The sequence below is a fragment of the Budorcas taxicolor genome, chromosome 4 (assembly GCF_023091745.1).
Source record: "Budorcas taxicolor isolate Tak-1 chromosome 4, Takin1.1, whole genome shotgun sequence".
In the NCBI taxonomy this organism is placed as follows: domain Eukaryota; kingdom Metazoa; phylum Chordata; class Mammalia; order Artiodactyla; family Bovidae; genus Budorcas; species Budorcas taxicolor.
The window spans coordinates 88,356,196-88,382,634 of record NC_068913.1 but is presented as its reverse complement, the minus strand read 5'-3'; the positions used below and the strand labels follow the sequence as shown (position 1 = coordinate 88,382,634).

At 39.7% G+C, this 26,439-nt stretch overlaps 1 protein-coding gene and 1 non-coding gene across 2 annotated transcripts in view; one reads left to right on the top strand and one right to left on the bottom strand.

The window, feature by feature from the left end:
* The window catches only part of AASS (aminoadipate-semialdehyde synthase), a 79,824-nt gene that overhangs the window by 35,461 nt on the left and 17,924 nt on the right, over nucleotides 1-26,439 (top strand). Inside the window, exons 13-18 of the mRNA XM_052638780.1 lie at nucleotides 4-71; nucleotides 13,334-13,455; nucleotides 13,644-13,770; nucleotides 17,845-17,955; nucleotides 18,044-18,152; nucleotides 20,624-20,764. Of these exons, the coding sequence (XP_052494740.1) occupies nucleotides 4-71; nucleotides 13,334-13,455; nucleotides 13,644-13,770; nucleotides 17,845-17,955; nucleotides 18,044-18,152; nucleotides 20,624-20,764 (678 nt within the window). The remainder of the gene's footprint in view (nucleotides 1-3; nucleotides 72-13,333; nucleotides 13,456-13,643; nucleotides 13,771-17,844; nucleotides 17,956-18,043; nucleotides 18,153-20,623; nucleotides 20,765-26,439) is intronic.
* Nucleotides 14,003-14,075, bottom strand: TRNAG-CCC (transfer RNA glycine (anticodon CCC)). The gene has a single exon. It is a non-coding gene; the product is annotated as a tRNA-Gly (tRNA).

Here is a 26,439-nt window from a genome sequence, read left to right as displayed (position 1 = left end):
CAGGCAGTGATTACATCTAACGGCCTGTTGTCTAACAAGTATAAATATATCCAGAAACTCCGAGAGAACAGGTAAGCCTCATTTACAACCTCTTGTTTAATACATTTATTCTTGGATCTCATGAGTATTTTTTAAATGCTTCCATATGAGTTCTTGATACTAGGATTATGCAATATGTATTTTTTAAATGTCTGTAAATACTAGGAATTTCAAATGAAGTGACTGGCTGAAACCAATGTGAGTTATTTTCCTTTGAACAGTACTGTAGCATCATTTTGGCTTTCTAATATCCACGTAAACTTGTGTGTAGGTAAGCAAAACTTCAAAAGCTCTGTCCCTGTTCTTTCTCTAGCATTTTGCATATTGTAATGTCCCAACTATTCTCTCAAAGGAAAATGAGCAAGCTAACCCTTTCCTTGGCACTTTCAGATTGATTTCTAGTTGAGGATTTGGATTCTCTTTCACTTAGGATAATGTTTAGCAAACTGGACTCTTGGTTAGCAATTAAGAAAAGTACTGAAAAAAGAAAATGGTGAGAGGTCAGTTTTCCCTGGGATTCTTATTAGGAGGAAAGTGTCAAAAAGTAATGAGACAAATCCACTGGAGAGAACGGTTCTCTTAGGAAGATACTTAGTTAAGGCCTTGGTTTCCATGACTGGCGTTACTACTCAAAATTTGTAAACATAGACATCGACATTGGAATGTTCTGGTATCCAACTCTTTGTACTTGGTCTGTGTTTATACCTGCTCTATTGGTCTATCACATTTAACAAAATGACCCATGCACTGAATTCTCAGGAGAAGCCAGAGTGGGAAAATTAGAAACAAACTGCCTGATCTTCTGTCTGTTATTCCACCTATAAGAAGTAAATAAGAGATCAAGTATTATTGTTATGCCTTTTCCATGTTTGTTGGTTAGCTTATACTTACTTTTGTATGTTAGTGAAGTATTCTATCATGATACCAGGGGTATATAATTTTTTTTTTTTATGAAAAAGCAATTAGTTTATAGAACTCCATAGGTGAGTGTCTTATAGGGGAAACTTCATATATTTGTTCTTCATAGTTTTGTTTATCTTTGGATTTTCATTCTGATTATCTTTCTTACATGATTAATCTCAATGACATGTCTAACATGACTAGTCACTCTTTATATACCATATTCCATGTAGCAGCAGGTCTGACTGCTAGGACTTCCTGCCTTCCTTCCCAGGTAGAATCTTGTGCCAAGAGATTGAAAATGAAGATTGCATTTTGGAAGGAAATTAGAGTTTCCTTGAATCCCTGCCTTATTGTTTTGTTCTCTTCATTCGTTGTCCTGTGCTTAGTCGCTCAGGTGTGTCTGACTCTTTGCAACCCCATGGACTGTACCTTGCCAGGCTTCTCCATTCATGGGGATTCTCCAAGCAAGAATGCTGGAATGGGTCGCCATGCACTCCTCCAGGGGATCTTCCTGACCCAGGTCTCCCACATTGCAGGCAATTCTTTTACCATCTGAGCCACCAGGGAAGCCCCTTTATTTAGCACAGTAATTATTAACCAGGAGTGTGGGGTTGCTGATGGGGCAGATAGTATTAATGATATCTAGAAGTAAGTTTTTAAAAATGTATTTTGAACATTTTCTTTTTAGAGATCAAAATACTGTGTTTCATATACCCAAACTGCAGAAGATGTTATTAGAAAGGATCTATAATAGCCAAAGATAGTGCTTCCTTCTGGGAGGTGAAATGGGATAGAGGTGGAAGTTAAATGAAAGCTCCCATCATCAGTGATAGGAGTGTTGGGATTGAAGAGAGGTGGGAGCATTTTATATTTACATTTATTTTTATTTACTTATAATTAATGAAATTAAGTGAAATTAAATTAAGGTTAAAGCTTGAGAGACATCCTAGCCTAAAAGATTCCAGCAACAGAGCCTTCTGCTTAAGTCTCTGGCACCAAACCATATCCATGGTTTTATACTGATATCTGGGAATTTGATTCAGAAGACTTTTAATGAGTATCTTTAAGACAGAATGCAATGAGCAATAGTGGGCTTATAAAGATGGAGAAGACTTAGTCACTATCTTGGAGGTCAGAGTTTGTAGGAAAGACAAATCATTAACTGTCAGGCAAGTACAAATTCTAACAACAGAGAAATTCAAGAATTAGAGTTCTGCCTAGTGACTCATCTTAGATTTCTACATTTAACCCATACCATTTGTGATTTCAAGATTATGGTTTTAGAAAGAGACTCACAAACTTAGAAAATGAACTTAGTTTCCCAAAGGGAAGGGATAGTTAGGGAATTTGGGAAGGTCATGCACATATTGATATATTCAAAATGGATAACCAACAAAGACCTATTGTGTAGTACATGGAATTCTGTTCAATGTTATGTGCCAGCCTGGATGGGAGAAGGGTTTGGGGGAGAATGGATACACGTATATGTATAGCTGAGTTTCTTCATTGTTCTCCTGAAACTATCACAACATTGTTAATTGGCAATATCCCAATACAAAATAAAAAGTTTAGAGTTTGGAAAAAAAAAAAAAAAAGAGAGAGAGAAAATCATGGTTTTCACTGGTTTCAAGTGACCCAAAAGATAAATCACAAGACTGTGTCTAATATGGATAATAACCTCCTGCTCAGATTGTAGTATCCTCAGATTGTTGTGAGGAGTAAATAGGTTTCTGATAAAAGGCCCCTAGCATGATTTTGAATCAATGTCCTCCCCTGGAAGGATAGTGTGAGACCAAGTGACTCAGTTGTGAACAGCCAGGCATTGGTCCAGCACTTGTACCTCACAAGTGGCACTGGGAATTCATACACATCAAAGATGTCTGGATCTATTGTTCATTATATGGGATATAAAATAATTAATGTAAAATGTTGGTATTGGGAACTCCTGGTGAGATTCTTATTGTAAGAAATGTGGGGGGAAAATGATTGCTTCACAGTCTAAGTTTTATTTATTTATTTTTAAAATATAAATTTATTTATTTTAATTGGAGGCTACTTTACAATATTGTATTGGTTTTGCCATACATTGACATGAATCTGCCACGGGTGTACATGTGTTCCTCATCCTGAACCCCCTTCCCAACTCCCTCCCCATACTATCCCTCTGGGTCATCCCAGTGCACCAGCCCCAAGCATCCTGTATCATGCATCGAACCTGGACTGGCAATTCATTTCACATATGATATTATATATGTTTCAATGCCATTCTCCCAAACCATCCCACCCTCGCCCTCTCCCACAGAGTCCAAAAGACTATTCTATACATCTGTGTCCCTTTTGCTGTCTCGCATAGAGGGTTATCATTACCATCTTTCTAAATTTTGTATATATGCATTAGTATACTGTATTGGTGTTTTTCTTTCTGGCTTACTTCACTCTGTTTAATAAGCTCCAGTTTCATCCACCTCATTAGAACTGATTCAAATGTATTCTTTTCAATGCCTGAGTAATACTCCATTGTGTATATGTACCACAGCTTTCTTATCCATTCGTCTGCTGATGGACGTCTAGGTTGCTTCCATGTCCAGGCTATTATAAACAGTGCTGTGATGAACATTGGGGTACACATGTCTCTTTCAATTCTGGTTTCCTCAGTGTGTATGCCCAGCAGTGGGATTGCTGGGTCATAAAGCAGTTCTAGTTCCAGTTTTTAAAGGAATCTCCACACTGTTCTCCACAGTGGCTGTACTAGTTTGCATTCCCACCAACAGTGTAAGAGGGTTCCCTTTTCTCCACACCCTCTCCAGCATTTATTGCTTGTAGACTTTTGGATCGCAGCCATTCTGACTGGTGTGAAATGGTACCTCATTGTGGTTTTGATTTGCATTTCTCTAATAATGAGTGATGTTGAACATCTTTTCATGTGTTTGTTAGCCATCTGTATGTCTTCTTTGGAGAAATGTCTATTTAGTTCTTTGGCCCATTTTTTGATTGGGTCGTTTATTTTTCTGGAATTGAGCTGCAGGAGCTGCTTGTATATTTTTGAGATTAGTTGTTTGTCAGTTGCTTCATTTGCTATTGTTTTCTCCCATTCTGAAGGCTGTCTTTTCACCTTGCTTATAGTTTCCTTTGTTGTGCAGAAGCTTTTAATTTTAATTAGGTCCCATTTGTTTATTTTTGCTTTTATTTCCAATATTCTGGGAGATGGCTCAGAGAGGATCCTGCTGTGATTTATGTTGGAGAGTGTTTTGCCTATGTTCTCCTCTAGGAGATTTATAGTTTCTGGTCTTAAGTTTAGATCTTTAATCCATTTTGAGTTTATTTTTGTGTATGGTGTTAGAAAGTGTTCTAGTTTCATTCTTTTACAAGTGATTGACCAGTTTTCCCAGCACCACTTGTTAAAGAGATTGTCTTTAATCCATTGTATATTCTTGCCTCCTTTGTCAAAGATAAGGTGTCCATAGGTGTGTGGATTTATCTCCGGGCTTTCTATTTTGTTCCATTGATCTATATTTCTGTCTTTGTGCCACTACCATACTGTCTTGATGACTGTGGCTTTGTAGTAGAGACTAAGTCAGGCAGGTTGATTCCTCCAGTTCCATTCTTCTTTCTCAAGATTGCTTTGGCTGTTCGAGGGTTTTTGTATTTCCATACAAATTGTGAAATTATTTGTTCTAGCTCTGTGAAAAATACCGTTGGCAGGTTGATAGGGATTGCATTGAATCTATAGATTGCTTTGGGTAGTATACTCATATTCACTATATTGATTCTTCTGATCCATGAACATGGTATATCTCTCCATCTATTAGTGTCCTCTTTGATTTCTTTCTTTTATAATTTTCTATATATAGGTCTTTAGTTTCTTTAGGTAGATATATTCCTAAGTATTTTATTCTTTTCGTTGCAATGGTGAATTAATTTCTCTTTCTCTTTTCTCATTGTTAGCGTATAGGAATGCAAGGGATTTCTGTGTGTTGATTAATATCTTGCAACTTTACTATATTCATTGATTAGCGCTAGTAATTTTCTGGTGGAGTCTTTAGGGTTTTCTATGTAGAGGATCATGTCATCTGCAAACAGTGAGAGTTTTACTTCTTTTCCAATTTGGATTCCTTTTATTTCTTTTTCTGCTCTGATTGCTGTGGCCAAAACTTCCAAAACCATGTTGAAGAGTAGTGGTGAGAGTGGGCACCCTTGTCTTGTTCCTGACTTTAGGGGAAATGCTTTCAATTCACCATTGAGGATAAAGTTTCCTGTGGGTTTGTCATATATAGCTTTTATTATGTTGAGGAATGTTCCTTCTATTCCTGCTTTCTGGAGAGTTTTATCATAAATGGATGTTGAATTTTGTCAAAGGCTTTCTCTGCATTTATTGAGATAATTATATGGCTTTTAAATTTTTCAATTTGTTAATGTGGTGAATTGCATTGATTGATTTGCGGATATTGAAGAATCCTTGCATCCCTAGGATAAAGCCCACTTGGTCATGGTGTATGATCTTTTTAATGTGTTGTTGGATTCTGATTGCTAGAATTTTGTTGAGGATTTTTGCATCTATGTTCATCAGTGATATTGGCCTGTAGTTTTCTTTTTTTGTGGGATCTTTGTCAGATTTTGGTATTAGGGTGATGGTGGCCTCATAGAATGAGTTTGGAAGTTTACCTTCCTCTGCAATTTTCTGGAAGAGTTTGAGTAGGATAGGTGTTAGCTCTTCTCTAAATTTTTGGTAGAATTCAGCTGTGAAGCCATCTGGACCTGGGCTTTTGTTTGCTGGAAGGTTTCTGATTACAGTTCCAATTTCCATGCTTGTGATGGGTCTGTTAAGATTTTCTATTTCTTCCTAGTTCAGTTTTGGAAAGTTGTACTTCTATAAGAATTTGTCCATTTCTTCCACGTTGTCCATTTTATTGGCATATAATTGCTGATAGTAGTCTCTTATGATCCTTTGTATTTCTGTGTTGTCTGTTGTGATCTCTCCATTTTCATTTCTAATTTTATTGATTTGATTTTTCTCCCTTTGTTTCTTGATGAGTCTGGCTAATGGTTTGTCAATTTTATTTATCCTCTCAAAGAACAAGCTTTTGGCTTTGTTGATTTTTGCTATGGTCTCTTTTGTTTCTTTTGCATTTATTTCTTCCCTAATATTTAAGATTTCTTTCCTTCTACTAACCCTGGGGTTCTTCATTTCTTCCTTTTCTAGTTGCCTTAGGTGTAGAGTTAGGTTATTTATTTGACTTTTTTCTTGTTTCTTGAAATATGCCTGTATTGCTATGAAACTTCCCTTTAGCACTGCTTTTATAGTGTCCCACAGGTTTTGGGTTGTTGTGTTTTCATTTTCATTCGTTTCGATGAATATTTTGCTTTCTTTTTTGATTTCTTCTGTGATTTGTTGGTTATTCAGCAGCGTGTTGTTCAGCCTCCATATGTTGGAATTTTTAATAGCTTTTCTCCTGTAATTGAGATATAATTTTACTGCATTGTGTCAGAAAAGATGCTTGGAATGATGCCATCCAGCCATCTCATCCTGGGTCATCCCCTTCTCCTCCTGCCCCCAATCCCAACCAGCATCAGAGTCCTTTCCAATGAGTCAACTCTTCGCATGAGGTGGCCAAAGTACTGGAGCTTCAGCTTCAGCATCATTCTTTCCAAAGAAATCCCAGGGCTGATCTCCTTCAGAATGGAGTGGTTGGATCTCCTTGCAGTCCAAGGGACTCTCAAGAGTCTTCTCCAACACTACAGTTCAAAAGCATCAATTCTTCGGTGCTCATCCTTCTTCACAGTCCAACTCTCACATCCGTACATGACCACTGGAAAAACCATAGCCTTGACTAGACGGACCTTAGTCCGCAAAGTAATGTCTCTGCTTTTGAATATACTATCTAGGTTGCTCATAACTTTTCTTCCAAGGAGTAAGCGTCTTTTAATTTCATGGCTGCAGTCACCATCTGCAGTGATTTTGGAGCCCAAAAAAATAAAGTCTGACACTGTTTCCACTGTTTCCCTATCTCTTTCCCATGAAGTGATGGGACCAGATGCCATGATCTTCGTTTTCTGAATGTTGAGCTTTAAGCCAACTTTTCACTCTCCTCTTTCACTTTCATCAAGAGGCTTTTTAGCTCCTCTTCACTTTCTGCCATAAGGGTGGTGTCATCTGCATATCTGAGTTTATTGATATTTCTCCCAGCAATCTCGATTCCAGCTTGTGTTTCTTCCAGTCCAGCGTTTCTCATGATGTACTCTGCATAGAAGTTAAATAAGCAGGGTGACAATATACAGCCTTGACGTACTCCTTTTCCTATTTGGAACCAGTCTGTTGTTCCATGTCCAGTTCTAACTGTTGCTTCCTGACCTGCATACAGATTTCTCAAAGGCAGGTTAGGTGGTCTGGTATTCCCATCTCATTCAAAATTCTCCACAGTTTATTGTGATCCACACAGTCAAAGGCTTTGGCATAGTCAATAAAGCAGATGTTTTTCTGGAACTCTCTTGCTTTTTCCATGATCCAGTGGATATTGGCAATTTGATCTCTGGTTCCTCTGCCTTTTCTAAAACCAGCTTGAACATCAGGGAGTTCACGGTTCACGTATTGCTGAAGTCTGGCTTGGAGAATTTTGAGCATTACTTTACTAGCATGTGAGATGAGTGCAATTGTGTGGTAGTTTGAGCATTCTTTGGCATTACCTTTCTTTGGAATTGGAATGAAAACTGACCTTTTCCAGTCCTCTGGCCACTGCTGAGTTTTCCAAATTGCTGGCATATTGAGTGCAGCACTTTTGCAGCATCATCTTTCAGGATTTGAAACAGCTCAACTGGAATTCCATCACCTCCACTAGCTTTGTTCGTAGTGATGCTTTCTAAGGCCCACTTGACTTCACATTCCAAGATGTCTGGCTCTAGATTAGTGATCACATCATCATGATTATCTGGGTCGTGAAGATCTTTTTTGTGCAGTTCTTCTGTGTATTCTTGCCACCTCTTCTTCATATCTTCTGCTTCTGTTAGGTCCAGACCATTTCTGTCCTTTATTGACCTATCTTTGCATGAAATGTTCCCTTGGTATCTCTAATTTTCTTGACGAGATCTCTAGACTTTCCCATTCTGTTCTTTTCCTCTATTTCTTTGCATTGATCGCTGAAGAAGGCTTTCTTATCTCTTCTTGCTATTCTTTGGAACTCTGCATTCAGTTGCTTATATCTTTGCTTTTCTCCTTGGCTTTTCCCCTCTCTTCTTTTCTCAACTCTTTGTAAGGCTTCCCCAGACAGCCATTTTGCTTTCTTGCATTTCTTTTCCATGGGGATGGTCTTGATCCCTGTCTCCTGTACAATGTCACGAACCTCATTCCATAGTTCATCAGGCACTCTATCTATCAGATCTAGACCCTTAAATCTATTTCTCACTTCCACTGTATAATCATAAGGGATTTGATTTAGGTCATACCTGAATGGTCTAGCGGTTTTCCCTACTTTCTTCAATTTAAGTCTGAATTTGGCAATAAGGAGTTCATGATCTGAGCCACAGTCAGCTCCTGGTCTTGTTTTTGTTGACTGTATAGAGCTTCTCCATCTTTGGCTGCAAAGAACATAATCAGTCTGATTTCGGTGTTGACCATCTGGTGATGTCCATGTGTAGAGTCTTCTCTTGTGTTGTTGGAAGAGGGTGTTTGCTATGACCAGTGCATTTTCTAGGCAAAGCTCTATTAGTCTTTGCCCTGCTTCATTCTGTATTCCAAGGCCAAATTTGCCTGTTACTCCAGGTGTTTCTTGACTTCCTACTTTTGCATTCCAGTCCCCTATAATGAAAAGGACATCTGTTTTGGGTGTTAGTTCTAAAAGGTCTTGTAGGTCTTCATAGAACCATTCAACTTCAGCTTCTTCAGCATTACTGGTTGGGGCATAGACTTGGATAACTGTGATATTGAATGGTTTGTCTTGGAGACGAACAGAGATCATCATGTCTTTTTTGAGATTGCATCCAGGTACTGCATTTTGAACTCTTTTGTTGATCATGATGGCGACTCCATTTCTTCTGAGGGATTCCTGCCCACAGTGGTAGATGTAATGGTCATCTGAGTTAAGTTCACCCATTCCATTCCATTTTAGTTCGCTGATTCCTAAAATGTTGATGTTCACCCTTGCCATCTCTTGTTTGACCACTTCCAATTTGCCTTGATTCATGGACCTGACATTCCAGGTTCCTATGCAATATTGCTCTTTACAGCATCAGATCTTGCTTCTATCACCAGTCATATCCACAACTGGGTATTGTTTTTGCTTTGGCTCCATCCCTACATTCTTTCTGGAGTTATTTCTCCACTGATCTCCAGTAGTATATTGGGCACCTAATGACCTGGGTAATTCCTCTTTTGGTATGCCATCAGTTTGCCTTTTCCTACTGTTCATGGGGTTCTCAAGGCAAGAATACTGAAGTGGCTTGCCATTCCCTTCTCCAGTGGACTACATTCTGTCAGGCCTCTCCACCATGACCCGCTTGTCTTGGGTTGCCCTGCAGGCGTGGCTTGGTTTCATTGAGTTAGACAAGGCTGTGGTCCTAGTGTGATTAGATTGACTAGTTTCCTGTGAGTATGGTTTCAGTGTGTCTGCTCTCTGATGCCCTCTTGCAACACTTACCATCTTACTTGGGTTTCTCTTACCTTGGCATGGGGTATCTTCACAGCTGCTCCAGCAAAGCACAGATGCTGCTCCTTACCTTGAATGAGGGATATCTCCTTACCGCCACCGTTCCTGACCTTCAACATGGGATAGCTCCTCTTGGCTCTCCTGTGCTGTGCAGCCACCACTCCTCGGGTTGCTCCTCCTGGCCCTGGGCGTGAGTGGCTCCTCCCAGCTGCCACCCCTGGCCTCAGGCTCGGGGTGGCTCCTCAAGGTCACTGCCCCTGGCCTTGGGTGCGAGGTGGCTTCTCCTGGCCGCCCCTGATCTCAGACGCGGGGTGTATCCTCCCGGCCGCCACTGACCTCGGACTAGGGGTAGCTCCTCTCGGCCGCCGCCCCTGACCTCGAATGCAGGGTAGCTCCTCTCGGCTGTTCCTGTGCTGTCGCAGCTGGGCACTCTAGGCCACTGCCCCTGACCTTGGACGTGGGGTAGCTCCTCTCGGCCACGCTAGTGAGCCGGCCCGCAGCCGCCCGTGCCTAGTGAGCCGGCTCCGCAAGCCGGCTTGATTGTTATATCTTCTTCTTGGATTGATCTTTTGATCATTATGTAGTGTCCTTCTTTGTCTCTTTTCACAGCCTTTGTTTTAAAGTCTATTTTATCGGATATGAGTATTGCTACTCCTGCTTTCTTTTGGTCTCTATTTGCATGGAATATCTTTTTCCAGCCCTTCACTTTCAGTCTGTATGTGTCCCTTGTTTCGAGGTGGGTCTCTTGTAGACAATATATATAGAGGTCTTGTTTTTGTATCCATTCAGCCAGTCTTTGTCTTTTGGTTGGGGCATTCAAACTATTTACATTTAAGGTAATTATTGAGTATGATCCCGTTGCATTTACTTTATTGTTTTGGGTTTGGGTTTATACACCCGTTTTGTGTTTTCTGTCTAGAGAAGATCCTTTAGCATTTGTTGGAGAGCTGGTTTGGTGGTGCTGAACTCTCTCAGCTTTTGCTTGTCTGTAAAGCTTTTGATTTCTCCTTCATATTTGAATGAGATCCTTGCTGGGTACAGTGATCTGGGCTGTAGGTTATTTTCTTTCATTACTCTAGGTATGTCCTGTCATTCCCTTCTGGTCTGAAGAGTTTCTATTGAAAGATCAGCTGTTATCCTTATGGGAATATCCTTGTGAGTTATTTGTTGTTTTTCTCTTGCTGCTTTTAATATTTGTTCTTTGTGTTTGATCTTTGTTAATTTGATTAATACGTGCCTTGGGGTGTTTCACCTTCGGTTGATCCTGTTTGGGACTCTCTGGGTTTCTTGGACTTGGGTGATTATTTCCTTTCTCATTTTAGGGAAGTTTTCAACTATTATTTCCTCAAGTATTTTCTCATGGGCTTTCTCTTTTTCTTCTTCTTCTGAGACTTCTATGATTTGAATGTTGGGGTATTTAATATTGTCCCAGAGGTCTCTGAGATTGTCCTCATTTCTTTTAATTTGTTTTTTTTTCTCTCTGTTTCATTTATTTCTATCATTCTATCTTCTACCTCACTTATCCTATCTTCTGCCTCCGTTATTCTACTGTTGGTTCCCTCCAGTGTTTTTTATCTCATTTATTGCAGTATTCATGATATATTAACTCTTTTTTATTTCTTCTAGGTCCTTGTTAAACCTTTCTTGCATCTTCTCAATCTTTGTCTCTAATCTATTTATCTGTAATTTCATTTTGTTTTCAAGATTTTGGATCATTTTCACTATCATTATTCAGAATTCTTTACAGGTAGATTCCCTATCTCTTCCTCTTTCGTTTGGTTTGGTGGGCATTTATTCTGTTCCTTTACCTGCTGGGTATTTCTCTGCCTCATATTGTTTATATTGCTGCGTTTGGGGTGGCCTTTCAGTATTCTGGCAGTTTGTGGAGTTCTCTTTATTGTGGAGTTTCTTCACTGTGGGTGGGGTTGGATGGGTGGCTTGTCAAGGTTTCCTGGTTAGGGAAGCTTGTGTTGGTGTTCTAGTGGGTGCAGCTGGATTTCTTCTCTCTGGAGTACAGTTAAGTGTCCAGTAATAAGCTATGAGATGTCAATGGGTTTGGAGTGACTTTGGGCAGCCTGTATATTGAAACTCAGGGCTATGTTCCTGTGTTGCTGGAGAATTTGTGTGGTATGTCTTGCTCTGGAACTTGTTGGCCCTTGGGTGGTGCTTGGTTTCAGCGTAGGTATGGAGGCGTTTGATGAGCTCCTATCAATTAATGTTCCCTGGAGTCAGGAGTTCTCTAGTATTCTCAGGATTTGGACTTAAGCCTCCTGCCTCTGGTTTTCAGTCTTATTGTTACAGTAGCCTCAAGACTTCTCCATCTGTCACTTCCAAGGTGGTTCCCTCAGTTTTAGCTTCTTCTGTTTGCTGGTCTCTTCAGTGTCTAATTTTCGTCCTGACACAAGGGGGCGGTGGTGGACACTTCTTTAGGCTCCCTTGTTCAGTCGTTATGTGGGGATGGAGGGACGCTGCAAATGAATAACACTGGTGTGTGCTTGCAGTGTCTTGGCCACACTGGGTTTGACCCCGCTCACAGCTTGTGTGTTTTCCCTGTCTACACTGCTTAGGCTCTAGGTTGCTCTGCCAGGAACTGTCTGAGGCCGGCCCTGGGTTGTATGCACTTCCCAGGTCTAAGCCGCTCAGGTTCAGATACTCAGGTACTCCTCAAAGGCACAGACTCGGTTGGGCCTGCGTTTTGTGCCTTTCCCAGGTCTGAGCAACTCAGGTGACCAGGTGTTTGGCGAGCATGGTAGCTGCGACTTATTGCATCCCCTGTCCCTGCCACTTGGTTTTCTGGGTGTACAACCGGCACACCTTCTCAGGTGGCTGTCGACCGTCCAAAACCCCAAGAAGTCTTGGTTAGCAATGAAGCCTGCTTGCAGTTTGGTAGATGATGCCTCTCTGGGGCCACGATTGCCCCCTTCCAGCTTTGGCTGCCCTCGCCTGCTTGTCTCCGGCTGGGGATGGGCCGGTCCGCAGCCAGCTAGCTCTGCTCAGTCCTTTGTTCCCTGAGCGGTCCTGACAGTGTCTTAGGTTAGGGCTTTTCGCATAGCTCTAGTCAGTCCTTTGTTCTGTGAGTGCGTCTGGTGGTGTCTTAGGGTAGGGCTTTTCACGGATTAGCTATCCCGCAGTCTGGTTTGCTTTCTCAAGTTAGTTCCCTCAGATTGCCCTGGGGCATTCAGGCCCGGTCCTTACTCTAAGCAATGCAGCTCTCGCCTCCCTGCCCAGCCCCTGCTTGCTAGTGGGGGATGCGGGCGTCTGTGCTGCTTCTCCACTGGGAGTTACTGTTGGGCACGTAATTTGTGGGTTTTAATTATTTACTTTTTCCTCCCGGTTATGTTGCCCTCTGAGGTTCCAAAGCTCGCCACAGACTCACCAGTGAGAGTGTTTCCTGGTGTTTGGAAACCTCTCTTCTTTTAAGACTCCCTTCCCAGGATGGATCTCTGTCCCTACCTCTTTTGTCTCTCTTTTTATCTTTTATATTTTTTCCTACCTCCTTTTGAAGACAATGGGCTGCTTTTCTGGGTGCCTGATGTTTTCTGCCGGCATTCAGAAGTTGTTTTGTGGAATTTACTCAGCGTTCAAATGCTCTTTTGATGAATTTGTGGGGCAGAAAGTGGTCTCCCTGTCCTATTCCTCCGCCATCTTAGGACCACCTCCTGCTTCACAGTCTATGTTTTAGTTTGGTTTGGGGACAGCAATGTTTTATTTAAAACTTTTTTTGTTAATATTTTCTCCCCTCCTTTTATTTATAGGGAACGTGCTCAGTCACTTTCAATGGGCACCAAGAAAAAGGTCTTGGTTCTTGGATCTGGTTACGTATCTGAGCCTGTATTGGAATACCTGTCGAGAGATGACAGTATTGAAATAACAGTAGGTAAATAAGTCCCAATTTTAAAAGAAGAAGAAGTAAAACTGATTTCAAAACATGGTTACTCTGTGAATTTTAAATCACAGTCTTGTTTCTAAACTTCAAAAAATTATTTTTGGAGATGTTAAAGTGTGTTTTACTCTCTGATTAGTGAAAGGAAATCTAAAGCTTGGACTTTTTAATTCTTGAAACAGGTTCTGACATGAAGAATCAAATTGAACAATTAGGCAAGAAATATAATATTAATCCTGTTAGCCTGCACATTGGTAAACAAGAAGAGAAGTTGAGCTCCTTGGTGGCAACACAGGATCTTGTCATCAGGTTAGTATGTAGCAAGAAATGATTGACATATGTTTCGTTGTTATTTTTTTAGTTTCTCTCTTCTGTCTTCTCCTTTCTCCTTCTCCCTCTATCCTTCCCTCCTCTCTCCTCTCCTTTTCTCTTCTCTCAATAAACTTTTATTTTTTATTTATTAAATGTATATTTATTTATTTGGCTGCACTGTGTCTTAGTTGCAGTATGTGAACTCTTAATTGCTACATGTGAGGTCTCGTTCCCTGACCAGGGATCAAACCCAGACCCCCTGCATTGGGAGTACAGAGTCTTAGCCACTGGACCACCAGGGAAGTCCCTCAATAAACTTTTTAATTGAAGTGTGCATCTGGGAAAGTGCATAAATCAGAGCTAGGTAGTTCAATGAATTTTCACAAAGTGAACACAGCATGTAACCATCACTCACATCAGAAACAGAATATAATAGCAGCCAAGAAGCTCTCCTTGTGCCTCTATTTATTACTAGTCCCATCCTTCAAGGGTAAGCACTGTCCTGGCTTCTAACATAGAGATTCATTTTTGCTAGTTTTCATTGTGTACAATCAAAATCTTTTAGTGTGTCCCGTTTTGTGGCTGCCTTCTTGCATTCAGTATTGTGACTGTGAGAGTCTTCTGTTTTGTTGTCTGTAATTGTAGTTTGTTCTCTTTGCTGTGTAATGTTCCATTATGTGAATATACTATTATTATCCATTTGACTAGTGATGGATATTTAGGTTGTTCTGAGAATTCGGCTATTATGAATTCTGCTGCTATGAACAATTTAGTCCTTGTCTTTTGGTTACCATATATATGCATTTCTGTTGGATATTTACCTAGAAGTGGAATTGCTGGGTCATGAGGCACTCATGACTCATATTTTGGTGGCTATTTTAACCTTTGGACTTATAAAGCTTAAATGAGAGTGAGTAGATTCTTTAGCCCCTATGACCATTTTTAGCCTTAACGGAGAAACAGACCTTGAAATATATAATTTATTATCGTCTAATACAAATTCAGATCTAACTTCTAGATATTTGGCTACGTGATACTAGATACTTCATTTTGAAATTACCAAAGTGATGAGAATAAGCTGTTTATTCCTAGAATATATTTTTTTCCTAGAAGACAGAAGGAACTTAAGCTGCTCTTTCACAATTATATAACTTTCATAGTTCCAACTCAAATGATATCTTTGGGAGAAGTTCTGTGATGTCCTCCTTAAAAAAGATAGGGGTGCTTGGAAATCAGACACAATGAAAGGTAATTCTAAGGGGAACTTTCACATTATCTCTTCATATAGGATCACTTTGAACACTCAAAATCATTATTCAATATATAAAAATTTAATGTGCATTAATTATTTTTCAGTAAAAATTTATTAATAACCAATAGACCTTGTCTGTCAGGATATGAGTATGAAAGCAAGCCCTTATTCAAAATGAAATATTGTAGCCTACTGATAAAGAGAATTTGTTTTGCCACACATAGGTACCTAAATATAAAATTGTTGTTTGATTAAAAAAAAAGAACATAATAAAACACATTTTGAACAAAATTGGAAGCAAAATATGAGAAAATCATGGACACAGACAACAAGTTAATAATAGGTATAAATTTTAAAATTCATTGAACTTGTGACCTTTAAGATTTAACATTAGCAAAATCTGTTTCATATTTAATTTTTCTTAGTTGATTGAGTTTCTATGCTGAATAGTGGAAATGCTGTTAAACATTGCTATCCTGTAGTGTTTCTTAAATATCTTTTTATTTTTTAATTTGGAGAAAGAATGTTTTGATGCAAATACAATGTTAGGGGCTATCAAAGTAAAACAAATGGAGAATGTTTCACAAGATTTTATAATAATATATCAAATTCTCATGGTCTTATTTGGCAATTATAGTTTTTAATGAGCTAATGAAAAGTCATAATTGAGTTTGATATATTACTTTGAGAATTAGATTTATATTTTTTCTATGTTTGCGCAAGTGGCATTTCCAACTATTTGGATTGAGTTATGTGCTGGTGAATAGATGCTCTCTTACATACATAATGAATTATAAGTTCTAATAGCTTTGTCTAATATAGGCACCGCCAGTTAAAGTCCTATCATTCTAGTTCTCAGCGTATTATTAGATTAGTGCTGATAATGACAAAATTTAAAAAAATTCTTAGATCTTAATAAAATTTTGATCAGGCAAGTTTTCATTGTGAAGAATGTGACAAAAAAACCCTTCACTTAACCTTTAAGATAATGCCATGGAACATTTTCTGTTAATACTTTTCCAACAAAGAGTTTTGTAGATATTTGGTACATTGGCTTTTGAAGGGCTACTATATTCAGTAACAATTATTTTTGATTAAAAAACTGAAATGCAGAGATAAAGAGTTTTCATATTGTCATTGGCAAGATACATACATAATTCTGTTCTGCATGGTAATAAATCTAAGTAACAGTACTCTCTTCTGTTAACCTGAGGAGAGATAAGTGCCTGAGAGGTGATTTTATTGTTTGGTTTTATGTGAAATACAGACAATCTGAAATAAACAGGATGAACGTAACAAGTAGTGATACACTATAATAATGTTTATAAGTTTGTATCTATATATTCATTATACTGTGTAGATAGCTTTACCAAATAGGTAATAAGCTAGTAGAACTTATTGTTATATGACTGATAGGATGCTTATTAGTCCTTGGGTAGAATATGAATATACTAATATATATCAATATTTGTGGAAAGTCATTTTTTTGTTATTGTGTAGTCCCAGCACCAAAGTAAAACATCTGAGCAAGATGCTTAGAAAACTTAAAGTTGAGTTTTGAGTACAGTTTCAGTTTTTGCTCACCATATAGACTTTTAGGGCTTCTTAGGTGGTGAAGAACCCACCTGCCAATGCAGGAGACATAAGAAATGCAGGTGTCATCCCTGCATGGGGAAGATCCCCTGGAGGAGGGCATGGCAACCCACTCCAGCATTCTTTTTTTAAAAAAAATTTATCTATTTTTTAAATTGAAGGATAATTGCTTTACAGAATTTTGTTGATTTTTGCCAAACATCATACTCCAGCATTCTTGCTGACAGAGGAGTCTAGTGGGTTACAGTCCATAGCGTCGCAAGGAGTCCGACACGACTGAAGCAACGTAGCACGCGTGCATAAACTTTTAGCTGTTTTGATAGCTTTTACAACAATCAATACCCGTAAAACTCATTTCCTCCTCTGGCCTTGCCTGCTGCTGCTGCTGCTGCTGCTGCTAAGTCGCTTCAGTCATGTCGGACTCTGTGCGATCCCACAGACAGCAGCCCGCCGTGCTCCAAGTCCCTGGGATTCTCCAATACGTGAAAATGAAGTTGCTCAGTAGTGTCCGACTCTTAGTGACCCATGGACTGCAGCCTACCAGGCTCCTCCGTCCATGGGATTTTCCAGGCAAGAGAACCGGAGTGGGTTGCCATCGCCTTCTCCTCTGGCCTTGCCTAGACTCTCCTTTTTAATGTGACGTATGGATTACCTTGACTTAGTTTAATGACAGCCGTTCGGAAGACTTGGAGGTAGAAAGAATAGCAACCTTATCTTTTACTAGGGAACTCAAGACAGAAAATCATAGAAATATAAGGATAAGTAAAATAAATTCTATTAAATGTTATAAAGGGAGTGCATACAGAGGAAGATCTGGATTTGGGAAAACCTGGGAAAGTTTCCTGGAGGATGTACCTTTTCAGACTTTTCTTAAAGGAAGGTTTGACCTGGATGGGGGTGGGCAGGTGAGGGACAATTTTAAGTGGATATAGTGAAAGTAAAGTTTCAGAAATGGAAAAGTAAAGGCTGTGAGTGGAGAATTATAATAGCGTCTATAATTTATAAAGGAGATACAGGGAGGAAAAATGGAAGGGTGAACTAAAGATCATATTGAGAAGAGTTTTAAATACGAAAACAGGATGAATTTATTCTATGGTCTTCAAGGAGTAATTGATCATCTCTGAGAGAATTATCACATGATGTCTTCACTTCAGCGCAGGTCAAGGTGTGTTGGAAGGAGAGTTGGAAAAGAAAGTTTCTAACGAGTTTCTCCCTCTGTTTTTAAGCTTATTGCCTTATGTATTGCATCCTCTTGTGGCCAAGGCATGCATCGCAAGCAAAGTTAACATGATCACTGCAAGCTACATCACCCCAGCGCTAAAAGAATTAGAAAAGAGGTAAGTTTCAGTCAGTTTTCAGCGGCCCCACGGAATTTTTAAATTTTTCTATCTGAAGTTTCCTTCTTTCTCTTTCTACCTCTTTTAGTGTGGAAGATGCTGGCATCACAGTCATTGGCGAATTGGGATTGGACCCTGGTCTTGATCATATGTTGGCAATGGAAACAATAGATAAGGCCAAAGAAGTGGGAGCCACGGTGAGCCCAACTGAGACCCAAAGTTCCATTTAGGAAATTATTAAGAGGTCTAGATTTTTGTGTACAGAAATAATTTTTCTACAATTTTGATTAAAGAAACTGCTATGTTTTTTATAGGTTATATTCCATTTATAATTATTATAAAATGTTGGCTGTGTTCCCTCTGCTGTACAATATTTCCTTATAGCTCTTTTTTTTAGGCACTTTTAAGATCATAGTTTATTTATTACTTCAGATAAAAAGATAGTATACATATTAGGGAATCCCTTAAAACTCAACTCTAGAGTTATATACCATCTAGTACTTTTGCACTGAATGTTAACCAAAAAAATCTCTAAACCCCTGAAAACCCCACTAGTAACATGAACTATGGTAATAAAAATTTTGACATTTAATTTGTTCAATATATAGTATTTACGTTATGAAACCAAAGGACTGTAGCCTATCAGGCTCCTCCATCCATGGGATTTTCCAGGCAAGAGTGCTGGAGTGGATTGCCATTTCCTTCTCCAGATCCAATAAACAGTGCTGTGTTTTATTTATACATAATAGTTTGTACCTCTTAATACCCTGCCCCTCTATTGCACCTCCCCACTTCCCTTTCCCCACTGGTAACCACTAGTTTGTTCTCTTTATCTGTGACACTGCTTCTTTTCTGTTATATTTGCTAGATTTTTAGATTCCACATATAAGTGATATCATGCAGTCTTTCTCTGTCTGCTTATTTCACTTAGCGTAATACCCTACAAGTCCATCCATGTTGTTGCAAATGGCAAGATTTAATTATTTTTATCGCTGAGTAGTATTCCATTGTATACATATACCCCATCTTCTTTATCCATTCATCTGTTGATGGACATTTAGGTGCTTCCATATCTTGGCAACTGTAAATAATGCTGTGATGAACATTGGGGTGCATGCATCTATTTAAATTAATATTTTTTTCAGATATATACCCAGGAGTGATATATATATGGTATATAATATGGTAATTCTATTTTTAGTTTTTTGAGAAATATCCATGCTGTTTTCCACAGCAGCTGTACCAATATACTTTCCCACCAATAGTGTATACGGTTCCCTTTTCTTCACATCCTCTCCAACGTTTGTTATTTGTGTTCTTATTGATGATAGTTACTCTGACATGTGTGAGGTGATATTTCTGATTGTGATTTAATTCGTATTTCCCCAATGATTAGCAGTGTTGAGCATCTTTCTATGTGCCTATTGGCCGTCTGCATTTCCTTTTGGAAAAATGCCTGTTCAGGCCTTCTGCCCATTTTTAAATCAGGTTGTTTGTTTTTTTGATGTTGGGTTGAATGAGCTGTTTATATATTTTAAGTATTAACATGTTATTAGTCATATCATTTATGAATACTTTCTCCCATTCAGTAGGTTGTCATTTGTTTTATCAGTGGTTTTCTCTTCTGTGCAAAAGCTTTAAATTTTAATTAGGTCTCATTTGTTTATTTTTGCTTTTATTTCTTTTGCACTGGGAGACGGACCCAAAAAAAATATTGCTCTAATTTGTGTCAAAGAGTGTTCTGCCTATGTTTCCTTAGGAGTTTCATGGTTTCTGGTTTCACACTTTGGTCTTTAGTCTATTTTGCAAAAAAGCTGCTGCATTCTAACTCATACTACGACTAGAAATTTCAAGTATAATTTTGAAACTGCAGAAATATTTGTGTGGTTAAAAAGAGTCCAAGTCTTAGCATAAATTTTTGGAGAAATAGATGCTACTATAATATTTTGGTTTGATCAAAGACTTAGACTGGTACTTCATCCAAAATAGACTAGAGACCTAAGTGTAAGACCAGAGACCATGAAACTTCTAAAGGAAAACATCAGCAGAATACTCTTTGACATAAATTGCAGCAAAAAATATTTTGTTTTTTGATCTTTAGACTGCTTTGAAAATTCTGTAGTATGGTTTGACTTTTAAAAGTCAGAAAAAATTCTTTATAATATTATCAATCTGTTGGTATATAAAATATCTTTTATACGTAAGAAGGAGCTATTGGACATAAAGTGTGATGAATCAAATTATATATAACCTAAAATAGATTATATATGTATATAATCAAATAAAAATTCTAATTAATTAAGCTGTATCATACAATTAACAATATTTTATATTAATATATTAATCAGTATGAATAATTATGCACATATAACCAAATTATACTAAAATATATAATTTGAATTAAAAGGAGGCAATGATCAAGCAGAATTGAACTAACAGTTGGAGTTTTAATGGAGCAAAATGTTAGTCACAGTATCTAGAGGATTAAAAAAAATATATATATATAAATATAATGGACTTAAGTGGTGTTTGGCTTTAAGGATGTATTTTTGAAAGCCTTTGTAACTTTAAGAAAGGAGAAACTTTAACAAGTTTACTTTATTTGTGTCATTGTACTTAATCATTTGGATAGATTAGTCTATCTTATTGCTGATTCTTTATTTTACAGATTGAATCTTATGTTTCCTACTGCGGTGGCCTTCCAGCTCCTGAATATTCAGACAATCCTTTGAGATACAAATTTAGCTGGAGTCCAGTGGGAGTTCTGATGAACATAATGCAGCCCGCTACCTACCTGCTCAATGGAAAGGTGAAGGAGGGTCATCAAAGCTTTAGAGATACAAACCCAAAATAACTGCCTAAGAAAATCCAAAATCTTTTCCCCTGATTCCAAAGCCCTTTAATGCTGGCTGTGCTGCTTGTCCTCCATTTCCCCCTCCTGCAGTGTTTCCTGGTGTGCATTTTCTGTTCTATTCAGTGTGCTTTCCCCACCATCCCCAGCAAAGCTCATTCTTTCCTCTTTGCTTTCTTGCAAATTGTTTCTGCAGTTTAAACACTCAGCTGCTCTGCAAGTGTATCTGCTGGTCATCTTGCAGTTTGTTTCAGCATGGCAAATGTTTACTGAGTCCCTATTATATGCTAGACTTGGGCCAAGGCACTAAAGGTTATCACGCTGAGTGAAGTTCCTGATCTCAGAGAACTCATGACTGAAATGGGGTGGCTCTTGGGATGGAGAATTTGGTGGGTGAGGGAAAGAAACTAACATTTCTTTCCCAGCTGCTGTGTGGCAGAATGTAAGGGCTCTCTGAGTTCAGTATTGTTTTTATCATTTTACTGTAAGGAAACTGTGGCACAAAGAGAATGCTCACAGCCATTCAGCTGGGATTCAAATCCAGGTCTAAGCCTTTTTACCTCCTCTTTTACCAGATAGCTTCATGGCAGGAAAGGCAGACACTGGAAAATTTGGTATAAGTCAATGAGAGAAGTTCCAAAGTATGCTAACATGTCACAGTGATACAGATGAAAGAGTACTTGACTTGATTTTGGTGAGGAAGTTGGGGAGAGGAAAATTAGCAGGAAGAGATGTACTCAGCTTTAAGGGTTAAGAAGGTGCCAGCCTGGCAGAGACACTGCCATTCATGACTGTGCTGAGTGTCAATTCATCTAATTCTTACAACAATGCTATAAGGTTACCTTTTCATACTGTTCATGGGGTTCTCAAGGCAAGAATACTGAAGTGGCTTAAATACTGAATACTGAAGTTGGCTTAAGGCTCAACATTCAGAAAACTAACATCATGGCATCCAGTCCCATCACTTCATGCAAATAGATGGGGAAACAGTGGAAACAGTGGCTGACTTTATTTTTGGGGGCTCCAAAATCACTGCAGATGGTGATTGCAGCCATGAAATTAATAGACGCTTACTCCTTGAAAGGAAAGTTATGACCAATCTAGACTGCATATTAAAAAGCAGAGACATAAGTAAAGGTCCATCTAGTTAAGGCTATGGTTTTTCCAGTAGTCATGTATGGATGTGAGAGTTGGACTATAAAGAAAGCTGAGCATGAAGAATTGATGCTTTTGAACTGTGGTGTTGGAGAAGACTCTTGAGCGTCCCTTGGACTGCAAGGAGATCCTAAAGGAACCAGTCCATCCTAAAGGAAATCAGTCCTGAATGTTCATTGGAAGGATTGATGTTGAAGTTGAAATTCCAATATTTCGGCCACCTGATGTGAAGAGCTGACTCATTTGAAAAGACCCTGATGTTGGGAAAGATTGAAGGCAGGAGGAGAAGGGGACAACAGAGGATGAGATGGTTAGATGTCATCACTGACTCAGTGGACACAAGTTTGGGTAAATTCCGGGAGTTGATGATGGACAGGGAGGCCTGGCGTGCTGCAGTTCATGGGGTTGCAAAGAGTTGGACACGACTGAGCCAGCTGAACTGATAAGATTTTCATGATAGAAACAGGCATAATAAGTGCTAACTCAACCTCAGTCAGAGATGGCAATTGGCATTAGTGAAAGTTGCTCAGTTGTGTCCAACTCTTTGTGACCCCATCAACTGTACCCTGGCATGGACTGTAGCTTCCCAGGCTCCTCTGTCCATGGAGTTCTCCAGGCCAGAATACTGGAGTGGGTAGCCATTCCCTTCTCCAGGGTATCTTCCCAACCCCAGGATCGAACCCAGGTCTCCTGCATTGCAAGCAGATTTTTTTACCATCTGAGCCACCAGGGATTGCCAGTGTCCAAATCACATTGATCTGCTTTGATAGTTTATGCTCTTGACTGTAAAGAAAGACTCACACTTGGGAACAAATATAACTGGATCAAGGGTTCCTTTTTATGTTTTGTGCCCCAAGCACCTCACTCACCTCATGCTAGTCCTACCTCTACAGGGAGTGATAAATTATGTGATCAGACGTGGGTCTTAGAAAGATTATGCTGGCAGCAGTATGATAAGTTCTCAGTGTATCTGTGATCTAAATGTATTTTGTGTGAAAAAAGTAAATTGAAAGAATTTCTTAGGGTGAATTTTATTGTCAACCACTAGGTTCTGTACCTATGATGAGTGTGGCTCCCAGCCTTGCCTACAAACTGGAATTGCCAAGGCACTTAAAAAATACAGATGTCTGTGCTACATTCCCCAGAGATTCTGATTTGCCTGGGCTTGGGGATCTTTAAAAACCTCCCAAATGATTCTAATGTACAGCTGAAATTGAGGTGAACTGATTTAATGACCAGAGGACCAGAGCTGAACTTAAAGCATGACAGAGCAAGCAGGACACTTTACCTTGATTCTGGAAAGACACATTCACATGTTTCAGGATATAAAACAGGACCCCTAGGTTCTGGTCCAAGTGCTGATATCCCTGAGTGTTACCAAAGACCATGCAGTTGTAAAGGTCAACTGGGCATCAGATGGTGGACACTAAAGTTCCATCTAGTTCTCCAGGTCTACAAATCATGAAGGTTTGGGCCCCCGTCTGAGGTTCTACCAGGCACACATCCTTTTCTACACCACTGCCAATCTCCTGTTGTGTGTCAACAGCCCCTTCCACCTTCTGCTGTGTGGATCAGAGACTGACCCACACTTGATATAAACTTACATATGAATGCAAGAAGAATTCTTGCTACTGTTGCTCAAAATGCTTATTGTCAGGAGGCCATATAAAGATTATATGGCCAGATAAAGATTGTAGCAAGGAGAAGGTCAGTGGAGAGCAATATGTGCAACAGAAAGGGCAGGGAGCCTGATGCCAGGGGGCCTGGCATGGTGCTCTAGCTCTGCCACTTGCTGGCTGGGCAGTACTCAAGCCATCATTTCATCTCTCTGAGCTTTGGGTTCCCTGCCTGAAGATAAACATAATCACACCAGCCTTGCAGGGTTCTTGCAGTCGGGCTCTGCGAGATTAGATTACATATAGATTACACTCTCTGCTTAACAGCAGATTGTCAGGCATGTCTTAAGTCCCCAGCAAATATTAGCTGCATAAAGAAAGAAATGGTGATGAGAACTCAGGGAAAGCAAGAGGTTGTTTTCAGGCAGTAGCAGCTGTATTTGTTGAATTTGAAGTTTTCCCCTTTCATCCTGAACTCCTTTTGTAAATTAAGAGTGCTTTTTTGCATCTCCCTGACACTGTGGAGGACACCAAGAGAAAACACGATGCTTTTCTTTTCTTTGCTAAAATGATACTTTTCTCAAGGTCTCCTCTTGTGACTGCAGCTTGTCCTGACCACTCCAGCCCCTGTTAACTATTCTCTTGTCTGAACTCCCACACTTTGATTGTGTCTAAGAACTTTCTGGATGCTGTATTATTCACTCAGTGATTCAAGTGCATCAGTCTATCTCCTAACCTGGATTGTTAGACTTCTCAAAGTCTCTCTTGTCCCTCCATCCTCTCTGTCACCATCACCTTCTGCCATGGAGCAGGCCTTACATAATGCACAGAATCATCACGGCAGAGCCAGGTGGCTTCTCTGGCTTCTGCTTGAAATAAAAACCTTAAGCTTTTCCAGCAACTCAGGCAGCAGCCTAGGATTTAGGATGTTTCTCACTGGAAATTACTGCAAGGATATAGGACCACGAGCTCTATTACCGGTACTATTGTTCACTTCTAACTTCGAATCCTGTTTCCAACACATCTGATTTCCTTGCACATGTTTGGAGACAGTGATTGTGTCTTCTCTGAGTTGTCTTCCCTCCATGGGTGGTGGAACATTGATGGCATCTGGGGGTGACGTGGCAGAGCTTTGCCACCATCTCCTTCAGTCTCCTCTCCCAAGTCACTCACAAGCAAAACACATAGCTATAAGTAAGGATTGTTATTGCAAACACAGCTTTGAGATGGGCTCTCTGCCTCTGTCTCTATTGCCTGCCAGTCCCTTGACTTCAGCACCCAGCCTCCTCTTTGTAGCTGCTGCTCTCCAAGCCTGCAGCCATTCTTAATGCAATTTTCAGGTGAATCACCAGTGGCATGATCAGGAATGCTGGACCTGGTTCATCAATATCCTTCTCAAAACATTGACCCACAAATGAGCACCATTAAGGGGACAGTATGGTATAGTAGGGGTATAGAATCTCTATGAAATCCCTCAGTGGTAAAGAATCCATCTGCCAATGCAGGAGATATGGCTTTAATCCTTGGGTCGGGAAGATGCCCTGGAGAAGGAAATGGAAACCTTTCCACTCCAGTTTCTTGTCTGGAGATTTCCATGGACAAAGGAGCCTGGTGGGCTATAGTCCATGAGGTCACAAAAGAGATGGACACGATTTAGTGACTAGACAACAGCAACAAATGGTATAGTAGAAAGAACACGGATGTTGGATTCAAATACTTCAGTTTCATTCAGTTGATCAGTCATATCCGACTCTTTGTGACCCCATGGACTGCAGCATGCCAGGCTTCGCTGTCCATCACCAACTCCTGGAGTTTACCCAAACTCATGTCCATCGAGTTGATAATGCCATCCAACCATCTCATCCTTTTGCCACCCCTTTCTCCTCCTGCCTTCAGTCTTTCCCAGCATCAGAGTCTTTTCCAATGAGTCAGTTCTTCAAATCAGGTGGCCAAAGTACTGGAGTTTCAGCTTCAGCATCAGTCCTTCCAATGAACACCCAGGACTGATCTCCTTTAGAATGGACTGGTTGGATCTCCTTGCCGTCCGAAGGACTCTCAAGAAAGAGTCTTCTCCAACATCACAATTCAAAAGCATCAATTTTTAAGCACTCGGCTTTCTTTGTGGTCCAACTGTCACATCCATACATGACTACTGGAAAAACTATAGCTCTGACTAGATGGACCTTTGTTGGCACAGTAATGTCTCTGCTTTTTAATAATGCTAAGTTGGTCATAGGTTTCCTTCCAAGCAGCAAGCGTCTTTTAATTTCATGGCTGCAGTCACCATCTGCAGTGATTTCAGAGGCCCCCAAAATAAAGTCTGTCACTTTTTCAATTGTTTCCCCATCTATTTGCCATGAAGTGATGGGACTGGATGCCATGATCCTAGTTTTTTGAATGTTGAGTTTTAAGTCAGCTTTTTCACTCTCCTCTTTCACTTTCATCAAGAGACTCTGGTTCTTCTTCACTTTCTGCCATAAGGGTGGTGTCATCTGCATATCTGAAGTTATTGATATTTCTCCTGGCAATCTTGATTCCAGTTTGTGTTTCATCCAGCCTGGCATTTCACATAATGTATTCTGCATATAAGTTAAATAAGTAGGGTGACAATATAAGCATTGACGTACTCCTTTCTGGATTTGGAACAAGTTTGTTGTTCCATGTCCAGTTCTAACTGTTGCTTTCTGACCTGCATACAGATTTCTCAGGAGGGAGGTCAGGTGGTCTTGTATTCCCATCTCTTTAAAAATTTTCCACAGTTTGTTTTGACCTACACAGTCAGAGGCTTTGGCATAATCAAAGAAGGCAATGGCACCCCACTCCAGTACTCTTGCCTGGAAAATCCCACGGACAGAGGAGCCT